General features: G+C 37.9%; 1 protein-coding gene across 2 annotated transcripts in view; it reads right to left on the minus strand.

Moving 5' to 3' along the window:
• Window positions 1-6,444: 6,444 nt before the first annotated feature.
• The window catches only part of LOC131071222 (uncharacterized), a 181,910-nt gene continuing 173,229 nt past the window's right edge, over window positions 6,445-15,125 (minus strand). The window contains exons 8-11 of one of the 2 annotated variants that reach the window (XM_058006987.2): window positions 7,445-7,486; window positions 7,214-7,320; window positions 6,898-6,949; window positions 6,445-6,716 (exon numbers count right to left, since the gene is read on the minus strand). In XM_058006987.2, coding sequence (XP_057862970.2) covers window positions 6,642-6,716; window positions 6,898-6,949; window positions 7,214-7,320; window positions 7,445-7,486 — 276 coding nt within the window. In that variant the 3' untranslated portion in view covers window positions 6,445-6,641. The remainder of the gene's footprint in view (window positions 6,717-6,897; window positions 6,950-7,213; window positions 7,321-7,444; window positions 7,487-15,125) is intronic. The other variant, XM_058006986.2, reaches the window with a different exon arrangement.

Consider the following 15,125-nt stretch of genomic DNA (forward strand, 5'->3'; position numbering starts at 1 on the left):
CTGTTTGAGACCATACAATGAACACTGAAGTCTGCAAACCAAAGAACTATCCTGCACAAATCCTTGAGGTTGTTCCATGTAGATTTCCTCCTGTAGATCCCCGTGCAAGAAGGCACTCTTCACATCCATCTAAAAAACAGGCCAACGCTGAGAAGCTGCAAGAGAAAGTACAAAGCGAATGGAATTCATCTTGGCTATAGGGGCAAATGTCTCGGAGTAATCAATACCCTCAACCTGTGAAAAACCCTTAGCAACAAGACGTGCCTTGTACTTATCAATGGAACCATCAGCAGCATATTTAGTGCGATACAACCAGCGACACCTAACCATCTTTCTGCCCTTAGGAAGAGGACAGAGATCCCATGTATGATTCCTCATCAAAAAAGAATACTCCTCCTCCATAGCACAATCCCACTCAGGGTGACCTGTCGCCTCTGAAAACTTCTGAGGATCATCTGAAATAGCATGACTCAAAAGACTAGAACCCACTGTGTGAGAACGAGTGCGACAAGTATGTGAAGGATCACCAGCCAGAGGACCTGCCGCTGCAACAGTAAGGCGAGCCCACTTGGGCATCTGACGTGGAGCAGGTGGAGGTGGGGATGATGGGGTTGGGGATGGTGGAGCATCAGCACCATCATCAGAATCATCCTCAAAAAGATCCTGAAGTGGTACAGTGGCCGGAGTAGGCAGACGAGTAGATACTAGAGTCGGGGTATCCACTGTGGGAAAACGCTCATCAAACTGAACATCCCGTCGAAACAGGACCTCTCTGGAATCAGGATCAAACAACCTGTATGCCTTAACATCCTCACAGTAGCCAACAAAAATGAGTGGTCGGCTCTTCCGCTCCATGGCTTTCCTCTGAGCATCAGGAATAAAGGTCCATGCCTCACTACCAAATACCCGAAAAAAGGAAACATCAGGCTTGTCATGAGACCAAGCCTCCTCAGGAGTCATATGTCGAATAGCCTTGTGAGGTATCCGATTCTGAATATAGTTGGCACAATTGATTGCCTCAGGCCAAAAAGATGAATCCAGGAACCTGGACTGAATCATACAATTCGCCATCTCCCGTAAAGTTCTATTCTTGCATTCAGCGTCATCATTCTGCTGAGGGGTGTAGGGAACAGTAAACTGATGCTGCAAACCATGCTCAGTGCAAAAATCTCTGAAAGCCTGATTCACATACTCCCCCCCATTATCTGTACGTATCCGCTGAATAGAACAGCCAGACTGTTTCTCGACAAATGTCTTGAAGATTCGAAATGAATCAAAGACATTAGACTTGTACTTAAGAAAGTACACCCATGTGCGTCTGGAGAAGTCATCAATAAACGTAAGTACATACTTGGCCCCTGAAAAAGGAGTGGGAAATGACATGAGATCACTGTGAATCAACTCCAAGGGTGCCAAAGAATGAGAGGCTCTCCCCTTCGAAAAGGGATCTCGGTGATGCTTGCCAAGAACACAACCATGACAAACACCATCAGTGCAAGAAATCTATGGGAGCCCAAGAACAAGTGCCTGTGTACTCATCTGCTGAAGATATCTGTAATTGACATGGCCCAATCGCTCATGCCAAAGCTTACTCACTGAATTTGCATGTGCTATGAGAGATGAACCTGTACCCGAAGAGGGCTCAAATTCATCAAATCTGTAGAGACGAGATGTAGAATCCACACTACCAGAAGCCACAACCAAATCAGGGTCATGGAGGTCTCGAATAACCACATCATGTGGTGAGAACTCAACTGTCTTACCAGAGCCAGAGTGGCAAATCTAATAAATGGACAGGAGGTTCGTCGAGATGTCAGGGACAACCAGAACATCCTGTAGAGTACCCCCATCCAAAGAAACAGAACCTAAACCCAAGACGGAAAGATGAACTGAGTCACCCACTGCAATCTGTGAAATACCACAAGAGGCAAGAGAAGTAACCAACTATTGAGTGTGTGTCATATGGTGAGAAGCACCAGAATCTAGAATCCAAGTGGACCCAGAGGTCGAAGCTCTAGCAGTGAGAGCATGACCTTTCCCTGTGGAAGGAGAAGACGCCTGAGGTGAGGAAATGTGATGCTGCTGCATGGCTTCCTCTAAAGCCTCTAATCGTTTCCAACACCTGGAAACTGGATGTCCGTCCTTCCCACAAAAACTGCAAGTGTCTGATGATTTCTTCTTAGTCTTGGAGGAAGACTCACCGAACTGTGAAGGTTTCCCTTGTTTAGGAGGAACTGGTTTTGAATCAGACTTAAGAGTAGGCTTGGAGGAATTCTCACTACCTGCAGAAGGCTATTTCGGCTTCGGTTTCTGCTTTTGTTTGTCCTTCGCCTTAGAGGACTGAGCAACCAATGCTTTGTTCTTGGAACCTGAGAGCGTATCCAACTGAGAAAGATGAGACTGCTCACGAGACAAGCGCTCACAAAAGACATCAAAGCTAGGCATGGTGAAATTAGTACCCAAACCATCCATGGTGGAGTAGAAAGCAGAGGCAAAAAATTGAAAGGGACCCCGAAGCTTCGAAAGAATCAAATGAATGCACTCAGTTTTGGTCTTGTTCTTTCCACAGCCCTGAAGAATAGATCTGGTAGTCTTGAATTTGTTCAAAAAATCTTCAATAGTGGGAAAGGTATCAGGTAACAATGAAGTCAACTCTGCTTCAATCTGTAATGCCCGAATCTCATTGACCCTCCCGAAGAGAGAATCAAACTTCAACCACATATCCTGAGGAGTAAGCAACTCATCAAGATGAAACAGAAGACTGTCGGAGACATGCAAAGCGATCAAACCCATGGCCTCATCCAGCTTGTTCTGGTACATAAGAACCTCATAAGGACGGTGAAGGTCTGGGTGAACCTCATCCAAAGTAGCCCACAACCCTTGTGACCTGAGAAGCCTTGTGATGCGGGGCTTCCAGGTGTGATAGTTGTGTGAAGTCAACAACTCAACTGAAGGATCTGCCATGTGAACAAAGAGAAAACTCTGCACCTGCCCCTGCTTGTTGGTTGTTTTTTATTATGTGATCTTTCAGAATAGACAGAAGATGCAGAAGGGTTTGTTTGTTTTGAGAGTTTAGGTGTTCCTGATTTCTGATATAAATGACAAAAAGCGAGAAAAAAACACCCCCCCCACAATGGAGAAACCCAAACCCTAGTACATAGTAATGAGAAGGAAGTAGTGCTTAAGCAAAAAAAATTCAAACTGATATCTCATGTACCTGGTGAAAATTCTGAGAAAAAGGATCACAAATCTGAATAGAGCATGCTGAGAGCTTTCCAACGCCTATTCGTTTTCGAAAAATGGAGTCCGTTTGCCCATTCTAAGACCCCGGAAGTGCAAAAAAGAAGCCCGACTTTGACTAGTAAAAAAACTCAGTCAAACAGTAGATCCAGGAAAAAAATCCACCACCACAAGGTCCGGCTCGGAATCACTTTTCCAACGCCTATTCGTTCGCCAAAATCCGACTCCGGATGCACGATCTAGGCCCAAAAAACCAACCCCCTCTCAAAAGGACTAGAGAGGAGAGGCTGGTGGTGCTCCGAGCGGAGGTGGGGCTCGCGCCGGGCGCAGGTGGCACAGTGGCGGAGCGGCGCTCGGGTCGGGCAGAGGTGGCATGGCCCGGTGGAGGTGGCAGAGTTCGGCGATGGTGGTGCGCCGGCGGGGCGGGAGCGACGGTGGGAGCGCTGCCGGAGCGGAGGAAGGTCGCCGGAGCTTGGAGCCGGGGAAGTCGTCGGAGCCGAGGAGAGTCGCCGGAGCCCGGAGCTGGGGAAAGTCGCCGGAGCCGAAGCCGGGGAAAGACGCCGGAGCCAGAGCCGGGCAGAAGGCCGGCGGCGCCTATGGGGCCGGCCTGACAGGTCCATACGGCACCGGACTGTCAGGTCCGGTACCCTAAAAGGTGAGTTTTAAAAAACCCCTTTTTTTTAATGCGTGTTTTTTGTTTTGATTTGATTTTTTTTTTTTTTATAATTTTTTTGAAAATCAAAACAATTCGGCCTGCATGCCGTAAAAAAGCATTTTTTTTTTTGCAAATTTTTTTTTCGATTTGCGTGCTAGGGTCGTACGGCCTGGCTTGGAGAGAAAAAAATCACCTAGATGCTCAGGTGTCAAAAAAGGTCAAATTTTATATGACCATAGAGGTTTTCAGGCCTTCTGAGCATGATGGTGAGGTCCGTTTAGGCCCAAAGTGCTCAGAAAAAAGATCAAACCCTAGATACACAAAAAAATTCCTGAAACCCCAGATCTGCTTCCAAAGCCAAAAATCTCAAAACAAGAATAGGTAGCTGCAGATCTGAAGCTCTGATACCATATAGGAGTTGAGAAATACAACCCCACAATAACCTGAAGATCTTCTGCAAGCCGAATAACCTGTTACAAGGAGAAGCAATGAAACAAAATCTGAAGAACAAGAAAAACATAAGAAAAAGTATTGTGAAAAGAATAATACAATGAAAAGAAAAAAAAATATCTAATAGGTCAAGAAACCCTAAAAAGGGAAAACCCTAGGTTTGCACATAATAATTAATTATATGCACCTAAAGTTAGCTTAAGTGTAAAAAGATAATTGGAAACTTAAAGAATTAAACAAATAATGTTTAATTAATCAAGTAAAGACCCAATTACTCTAACACATTTGGGGAATACAATTGCTAAAAGAAAGAAAGATTCAATTGTTTGAGTTAGTAAAACAACCAATCAATGAATGACAATTAAATTTGTTTTGTGAAGAGTTTAAGAGAAAGAGATGGATAAATAGGAAGACGATGTTAAGTTGTTTTAACTTAAAGAAGAAAATAAATTGATAATTACAATTAAATAGGATATGAGTTAGAAGACTACAATGAAGAAGAATGTAATACCTCACTAGGAGTGGTCTAATATGTTGCAAGTGTAAATACAATCCATGTGATGAATTAGCAATAGAGATGATCTTTTGTGGCTCCATATTTGATGGTAGAAATGAACTCATAGAAGAGGATGACATTGCAAACAATGAATGTGAAGGGCATAATATTGTGATCATGTCAAAAAATGATAGAAAATAAAAAACACGTGAAGTAAATAAACTCTTGATAGTCTACGATAGGGTAATAGCTATACTAAATATACAATATGCAAAAAAAGAATTGGAAAGCATGCCCCAATGGCATAACGTAGAGGAAGATGCATCAATGAGAGATTTTTATCCTCTCAAATTGATTTTTGTTTTTAATTATTTATGTGTAGATGCATAAAAGGTTGGGTAGGAGATGAGAAGAGACACAATGACATTTAGTGGAGATAGACTCCTACAAAATGTTAGGAAGTTGTCTAAAGAGAACGATTTGACAAACAAAGACGATATATCAACCAGTAAAAGAGAAAAAAAAAATTGTAGAATACCTCACATGTACTCTTGAAAGAGAGGTCACAAGTTCAAATCCTAGAGGGGGTAGGGTATGTACGCCTTATTTGTAACATAGTTAGGTGCCTCTTGCATCAAGTGCATGGTAGTACTATATATTATAAGCTATATATAGACCGAAAAAACAGACTGCCAATATCATAGACTATAAAAAGATCCATATCCATTTCCACATCCATGATGGAAGAGTAGGCCATAATTGTTGAGTTTTTGAATTCTTTAAAATGTTATGTTTCTTGTCTTCCTTGTAGTGTATTTAACTATCCTAGGTGTACTAAATGCATCAATTGCTTTTAGGGGATATGTAACTGAATATGTTAGCGAGAGGACCCACATGCTCTTCTATGCTTTCCCAACACTCATAGTGATTAAATACAACCCATACTCGATAATCCACAAAACCTTTTGGCAATGTCTATACAGGTATCAAAATGCACCTTTGACTGTATTTTTTAATTAATTAAGAATAAAAAGCAATTATATTCTGATTTTTTAAATGCTCCTTTGACCGTATTTTTATTTAATTAAAAATAAAAAAATAATTATATTCTGATTTTTTAATTAATTAATAAATATAATCAACAGTACATTCTGATCAACCTATCGAAACTTACTGTCACTCCCGACTTCCCCACATTTCTTTTGAATTATTGCAACCATTCCTACCATACTTACCAGGTACCCTGTGGGTATATCGGAGACAAAAGTGCTAGAGAATTATATTTACTATAATAATCAATTCTTATCACTGTCATGTTTTGACTTCTACGATTTTTTATGTTGTGTTGAACTGAAGTGTATTTGGGAAAAACAACATACTTGAATCTTGAACCTGTACCCGAACCAGCAACTTATATTATAGTTCATGCACCTTTTTATTCCCTTCATTTACAAACCATTTCCTGCACGACAAACATTTCTAACCAAAAGCTAAAATAAATTGAAAGACACTTTATCTTACATACTACATACAGTCCACGCTTTCGTATAAATGGCAGTACAGTTTACGCTTTCTTCTAAATGTCATATAAATTAAGCAACTGCGTCATCTTATTAATTTTGTTCTTCTCGTCCTTTTCACGAGACAATAAAATTGTTATATCTCCATAAATAATATATAATTTGATAATTTCAAATAAATAAGGAAGAAACAATTTCAATTCAATGTGGCTTCCAATAACATAGTACGAAATAATTAAAACTCTGTTTTATATTCACAAGAATGATCATCAGTAAAAGATCAATTTTCAAGTGTTGCCTTAATGGTGCACACTGAATCAGATTTGTGGTTGAGGTGTAGATCTGCAACTTTTCCCTGCATTGCAAAAGCACTTCTTACTGAATCCTATCCCTTTCAAGAATAAATCTTTTTTTTAGCATGTTTTCAATTCTTTATATTTAAAAGAAATCAAATTAGATATAATAGCTATGTTGAATCGAACTGTATCTAGAATTTTTTGTTATCATACCAACATACTTGAACTTTGAACTTGTACCTGAACCAACAATGTAATATCTAAATCATGCCCACCCTTCACAGACAATTTCCTGCAAGACAAACATTTCTAAGCAATGCTGAAATAAACTGAATGGGACTTTATCTTATAAATGGCAGTACAATCTATTCTTTCTTATAAATGGCTCTACTCAAATTAAAAACTGTATCATCTATCAATTCGTCCTCCTCGTCTCCATTAAGACAATCAAATTGTAAATTTCTCCATGAAATTATATGTAATTTTAAATCTTCAAATACATAAAAAAGAAATTCAACTTAATGGTCCTTCCAAAAATATAGTAGGAAGTAATTACAAATTCGTTTTATCTTCACGAGAACGATCATTAGCCAAAGGGCAATCTGTAGGAGTGTTGCACAATAACTCAAATTTCTGTTGGAGATGTGGACCAACAACATTTGCCTGCATTGTAAAAGCACTTCTTAGTGTCTTCTATCCTTGAAAACTTTAAAAGAATAAAACCCAACGGAGAATCCTAGTGTGCGTTCATATGCATGCTCACAAACTCAGAGGATGTATGTCTTACCTTGAAAACTTCAAAAGGGCAAAAACTACTTCCATTGCAATTCTGAATATCAATAATCAGACAAATAACAAAATGTTAATCTCCTAGATCATAAGATAAAACTGTCTCTAAAGAGAATTATCCGTTTCAAAATCTCAATTCAATTTTTTATATTGTATATCAAAATAATATTATTATATTAATGAAATATATATCAACTTATCGATATAATTATTAATCTCAATTTAATTTGAACCATTTTTTAAAAAGTAGTTATTTTTTAAAAATATAAGATTTTACAATTATTTTTTCAGTCTTGCTTATATCATTGTGTTCTAATCTTAAATTTTCCTTGATTATACTGTTATATATTCTAATCTTAAATTATTTTTGTGTGTTTTTTTGTTTGATTTTGACTTTTTTTATTTTTCATTTTCTAATTTTGATTAATTATTATATTTAATGGTTTTTTTCTTCACTCATCTTCTTTTTAAAGAAGATTAGTTCATCCATATATTTAAAAATTTTCTTTATTTTGATGATGAGTCATACATTAATTGAAAATACCAATGCAAAAAATCAATACACATCTAAATAGAAAAAAAAATTAATCAATACACATTTAAAAATACATTCTAATCAAATTCAAATGAAGATAGAGGTAGAGATGAAGATAGATGAAGGGCAGAATGTAACAACCCACCATGATTCATCCAACAAAAATTGAGTATATTTTTTTTTTTCTTTATTATGTTTTATTCAATTGCATACTCTGGGCATCCATCCAATAGGATTGGGCATTCATCCATTCGGGATGAGCTTCTAACTATACGGGTTAGGCAATTGTCCATACGGGACGTAAATTCCATCTATCCAATACGGGATAGGCATCTACCCATACGGGGTAGGCATCCATCCAAACGGGATAGGAGATGCTCTGGCCAGAGACTTAGACTCATCGGGACCATTCGGGTCCTGAGCCACTCACTAAGTACTACATTCTTCTAACAAGAATGCACCGAGGTCGCCGTCCTTAGGAGTAATAAGAAAATAATACAAGCTTGAATTCCGCCTCGGAATTTGGCTTAAAGCCTCGGGAAGTCAAGCGAATCCATACGGGATTCCTTCCGAGTATGCATTGAATTAAATTTGATTAACTTATCTTTCAATTAGGATTCTTACTCAACCAAGCCTAGACCCCACCCACGAACGCCTGAGTACGAGGGACAACTGCGTCCCAAGACTGCCTACATACCCGCTTCGGCGCGGGATCAAGCGTAAAGTATGTAGTTCTATTTTCTAATCTATGGTTTGATGTAAACTGATTTTGTGGGTACGCAACCCTTTCTAGGGTCAGTGTCCCAGACAGTTTCTCTGCGGTTGCTACCCACGAAGGTAGCACTTAAGCGAAGGCTCAAGATGGCCTATTGCTTGTGGCCTAAAAAAAAACTAGATCCTAGTACTTAACATGAACGTCACCCAATTGCAAATCACCAATATCCCTTCGAGGTGAATAAATAAATAAATAAATAAAGTCAATTTCACGAGAGCTCTTAACTAGTCCATCCCTAAGAGGGGTTTACTATGGTTTATCTCAACGGGTGTGAAATTCAATTGAAAGTTATCTTATTAAATTATCGATCCAAGAGGGATTACCCGCCCCTTGGATTTTTATCTTCCAAATGTCCCTTATTACTCCCCGACGATTTATAGGGACGATGCCACAGACGTCGTTAATGCAGCTTTATTAGGCGTTAAGTGCAGTAGTTCAACACGACGGCATTACCCGTAAGCGTGACCCAGAGGCACCATATATACCGAACGTTGCTAGTTTTGGTTTTCCAACTTCCTTTATTTAGTTTTCTAACTACGAATAACAAAATGAAGCGTAAACAATGGAAGTAACTACTTGAAGTGAAATTTGCATAACAAATGAAACTTGCATAATAGTAACTGCATGAAAGATATAATAATTCGCATGCTATGAACGAAAGCAATTAATCCATGATGTAAGATGACTTAGGGAGTCCAAAATGACGGTCAAATCTAAATATTTGCAATAAGGTAAGTTAATCTCTAAGGACCAAATCAAGCGTCCCAATATTTCTTAATTTTTTTTGAAGAATATAGTCTACGATTTTAAAGTCTATAAGGATAGTTTAATTACAATCATTAATCCCATTTTTAATTGAAAGTCAATATCCTTAAATGTACACTAAGGAAAACAAAATCATCAATAAATGTCATTATTATCAACCTTAAAAATTAACTAGATGGTAATTAACTTAGTTTATTATTATCAAAAAAAACAATTTAAAACTTTCAACTTCGAATTACAAAAAAATCGAATTTTAAAAAAGTTTTTGTTGTAAATACAAAGGGGCTGCGGGGTGGGGACCACGGGTCCCATCACCCCTGCGGCCCTGCAGTCGCAGGTCCGCGGGGATGAGGGGATACCGTGGGCCCCCCCCCGTACCCTGCGACGGTTTATTGAAACCGTCCATGCAGACTGCGACCGAGTACGTGGAAAGCCGTGCGTTACGGAGTTTTAAGGAGATTTTCCTACGTTTGATGGGGTTTTTTCTTGCCTTTGTTCTTTTTAATTTATATATGTATATGTATATATATATATATATATATATATATATATATATATATATATATATATATATATATATATATATATATATATATATATATATATATACATATATATATATATATAAGTACCTAAATGTTATAGTGCATAAATTTATATGTATATATATATATATATATATGAGTACATAAATGTTATATTATTATTATTATCTTTTTCTTATATCTCATACAGGAGTAATAAATTTAATTTTAATGAGTTATTGAAGATTACTCAAAGCAGGGTAATAAATTTCAGAGGTAAAATGAAGCAGAAACCAGAGGGATTTTTTTCTCATTTCTTTGTTTTTCTACAGGGAAATACATTTACAGATAAAGAGAGTTTAATTCTTTTCTCCATTTCTACTTATTCACAGAGAAAGGAATTCATTTCTCTACACAGGAAAAATTTCATTCACAGAGAGAGTTATCCATTTCTTTGCACAGGGAAAATTCGTTCACAGAGAGAGGAGATTTATTTATACACACAGGGAGATCTAATTTTTATCAAAATAAAATGAATCTAATTTCCATTTACTCTGAAACTAATTTCTTATCAGAATTAAAAAGAAGAATTTCATTCTACAAAATCTGAAACAATTTTCTTATCAAACAATGAAAAATAAATCTAAAACTAATGAATCTTATTTTCAAAAAAATGAATCTCATTCTAAAAAAAAATCTGAGATAGATATCTTATCAAAACAATGAATTTTATTCTCTAAAATCGGAAACTAAAAATTTAAACAATGAATCTTATTTCAAAAAAATGAATTTCATTCTACAAAAATCTGAAACAATTTTCTTATCAAAACAATGAATTTTATTTTCTAAAAATCTGAAACTACATTCTTATCAAAAATTTAAACAATGAATCTTATTTAACAATAAATCTCATTATTTACAAAATCTAGAGACTAATTTCATATCAAGAAATTTCAACAATGAATCTTATTTAAATCATGACTCTCATTTTCTACAAAATCTAAACTAATTCTTTAACAAAATACAAATAAATTTCATACTCATAATTAATCTATTAAAATCTAATCTACCATAAAAATGAGATGCATGAACTAAGTTGGAGGAACCTGGATGCTTGAAGATGGTGTGGAGTCTTCCTTGATCCTCCAAGTTGAAGAGAAAATCCTCCCAACAAAACCTTGGCTGCAAATGAAAAATGGACTACAAAGGAGAAATTGCAGAATTTCTTATGGAATAGCTAACTTTTCTTTTGAAACTTGTACCTATTTTATAAAAGAAATTTCAAATTCCCACTACCTAATTGTTAATTGGAAAAAAAAGAGATTCTCTCCCAATTTTGGCCTCCATGCAAATTAATTGGGCTTAGTGGGAGGAGTTACATGCAAGGAGGTGGAGAAGCCTCTAGAAGCTTCTTATTCCTCCTACAACATGTGCCTTAAATTGGGTGAGGGAAATTAAATAACTAATTTAAAATATATATGCATTTTCCATGTGTGTGTGGTTTATTAATTTATTCCAATAATAATTCATCCAAAGAGTATAAATAAAGTTTTGTATTTTAAATCAAAAAAAGTGATAAAGGAGGGTTGTGACATCCTCCCCCCCTTAATCTGTGCATCGTCCCGATGCACTTATTAAATGCATTCAAAAGAGTTTATAGTTCATGTTCAAAATAAAAAGGGAAATAGCTGCTGCATCTCCTTAGTATCCTCCCACGTGGCATTCTTCTCGTCGTACTGGTCCCATTGCACTTTGCACTGATCAACCTCTCTGCTGCGCAACTGGCACTGGCGCCTCTCCAAGATTCTAAATGGCTCTATCATTATTCCCCCCATTTCTTGGACCTGCAAGGCATCCCAATTCAAAATGTGTTTCTCGTCAGGTACATACTTCTTAAGAAGAGATACATGGAAGACATCATGGATTCGGCTCAATTGGGGAGGCAAGGCCAACCGATAAGCAACTGGATTAATTCTTCCCAATATTTCAAAGGGTCCGACATAACGAGGTGCAAGCTTAGTCTTTTTCCCAAATCTTATAGAACTCTTGTGTGGCCTAACCCTTAGGAAGACTTTCTCTCCTACTTCAAACTCCCTTGGTGTTCTGTTTTTATCTGCATAACTTTTCTGCCTATCCGAGGCTTCCTTCAACCTTTGCCTAATTTCCTTAGTTTTCCTTTCCATTTCTTTCAACATATCTGGCCCAATAATCACTCTATCCTCAAGACTATCCCAACTCAAGGGTGTTCGACATGGTCTACCATACAAAGCTTCAAAAGGTGCCATTCCCAAAGATGTTTGATATGTATTATTGTAGGCAAACTCTACCAAAGGTAGGTACTCTTCCCATTTTCTCTGTTGGTCCATGCAGTACATACGAAGCAGGTCTTCCATAATCTGATTTGTCCTTTCTGTCTGACCGTCGGTTTCCGGATGGTATGCGGTGCTAAAATTTAGTTGAGTCTCTAGAGCTGATTGAAGAATGGTCCAAAACCTGGAAGTGAATCTTGCATCTCTGTCTGATATGATTTTCTCTGGTACTCCATGCAACCTAACTATCTCCTTAATGAAACGTCTAGCCAAGGTGGGTGCATCATCTGTCAGATTTCCTGGTATAAAGTATGCCACCTTAGTGAGCTTGTCAATTACCACCATTATTGCATCATGCCTAGAAGGTGACATGGGTAGCCCTTGTACAAAATCCATACTAATAACTTGCCACTTATGTTGGGGTACATCGTGCAATTGTAACAATCCAGCTGGGTGCCTATGTTCTGCCTTTACTCTTTGACACTCCAAACATTTAGCTACATACTTGACAATATCGCTCTTCAACCCTTGCCAAAAGTATAACTTCTTTAGATCTGCACAAAGTTTGTTAACTCCTGGGTGGCCTGAATAAGGGGCATTGTGAGCCTCCGATAAGACTACTTCCCTTAAATTCCCTGAATTAGGAACATAGATTCTGTTATTGTATCTGAGTAGCCCATCTTCATCAAATGCATACCCTTTGACCTTAGGGTCGGTCGGGTTGTGTCTTATAGTTAATTTGACTTGCTCATACCATGGGTCATGTCCTTGCTCATCCATTACTTGCCTTTTGAAAGAGGTTTTGAAGGTTGCTATAGTCATTAAGTGTCTTCTCCTACTTAAGGCATCTGCCACCCTATTTTCTTTCCCCTTAATATATTCAATCTCAAAGTCATATTCACTTAGAAACTCTAACCACCTTCTTTGTCTGGCGTTTAAGTGAGGTTGGGTAAAGATGTATTTTAGTCCTTGGTTGTCCGACTTAAGCTCAAAGGGCTTCCCTAGTAAGAAGTGTCTCCACTTTTGCAGGGCATGCACAATTGCTGCCAACTCTAAGTCGTGGGGTGCATAATTGACTTCATGAGTCTTTAGCTTCCTAGATTCATAAGCCACTACCCCTTCATCTTGGACAAGTACTCCTCCTAACCCTTCAATAGAAGCATCTGTTACAACTGTGAAGTGTCCATTTGGGTCTGGTACCTTTAGAATGGGTGCTGAAGTTAGTTTTCCCTTCAAGATTTGAAATGCCTTATCACTTTGCTCGGTCCATACAAACCTTTTGCCCTTCCTTTGCAACGAGGTGATGGGATTTGCTATCTTAGAGAATCCTTCCACAAACCTCCTATAGTAACCTGCTAGCCCCATAAAGCTTCTTACCTCTGAAACATTCTTAGGGATTGGCCATTCTACTATCGCCTTTATTTTATCTGGGTCGACTGCTATTCCTTCCTTTGATATTATATGCCCAAGATAGTGAATCTTTTCCTCAAAGAAGGCGCATTTGGACAATTTTCCATATAACTTATGTTCTCTCAATCTTTGCAAAACAATTTGTAGGTGCGCTAAATGTTCCTCTTCATTTCTAGAATAAATCAAAATGTCATCCAAGAATACCAAAACAAACTTATCCAAGTAGTCATGGAATACACTATTCATCAGGTTCATGAATGCAGCTGGGGCATTAGTTACTCCAAAAGGAACTATTGTGAATTCATAGTGTCCATATCTCATCCTGAAAGTTGTCTTCGGAATGTCTTCTTCCTTAATTCTGAGTTGATGATACCCTGACCGAAGATCTATTTTCGAGAAAACTACCGCTCCTTTCATTTGGTCAAAAAGGTCCTCTATGCGAGGTAAGGGATACCTATTCTTTATGGTAACTTTGTTCAACATCCTATAGTCGATGCATAGCCTTAAGGTTCCATCCTTCTTCTTAACAAATAAAATTGGCGCTCCCCACGGTGATACACTTGGCCTTATTAATCCCTTAGCTAAGAGTTCCTCTAATTGCATTTTGAGCTCCTGTAATTCGGTTGTGTTCATTCGGTAAGGTGCCTTTGATACTGGTTCAGCTCCTGGGAGTACTTCGATAGAAAAGTCAAACTTTCTCTTAGGGGGTAAACCGGGTAGTTCTTCTGGAAAAACATCCCTAAACTCCTTTAAGAAAGGGGTATTTTCAAATGTTGGTGTATTTTCCTCCTTTCCTTCATCGATTTCGACCATAAAGATTTGTCCTCCTCTTCTCCTTTCCTTCTTTAATTGCATTGCTGAGATAGTTTCTATATTAATGGGTTTAAACTTTCCTTGGATTTTGACCCTTTTCCCCCCATCATCCAAACATTCAACAATTTTGCTATAACAATCTACATTAGCTTGGTGGTCTGCTAACCAACTCATTCCCATAATTACATCATATAGTCCTAAGGGTGCCACATAGAGATTTACCCTTGTTTCGAACTCAGGGAATTGTACCTTTGCCCTTGGTAAACACTTAGTTACTTCTCTAGTTGCCTTATCCCCATATTGAACCATCCATGATGACTCCATTTGATTAACTTTTAATGCATATTTGTTCACTAATTCAGGTGAGATGAAACATTCAGATGATCCAGTGTCAATTAAAATGGATATTGGTCGTTCAAATAGTGTACCTGTAGTTTCCACGGGAACATTCTGGTATCTCCTTCTTTGGTTCCTAACTGCTGCATGAATCCTCTGTTGGGGCCCTTGTTGGGGTTGATTGGCTCTAATTTCTCCTTGCATCCTGGGGC

This window comes from Cryptomeria japonica, chromosome 7 (assembly GCF_030272615.1).
Source record: "Cryptomeria japonica chromosome 7, Sugi_1.0, whole genome shotgun sequence".
Classification (NCBI taxonomy): domain Eukaryota; kingdom Viridiplantae; phylum Streptophyta; class Pinopsida; order Cupressales; family Cupressaceae; genus Cryptomeria; species Cryptomeria japonica.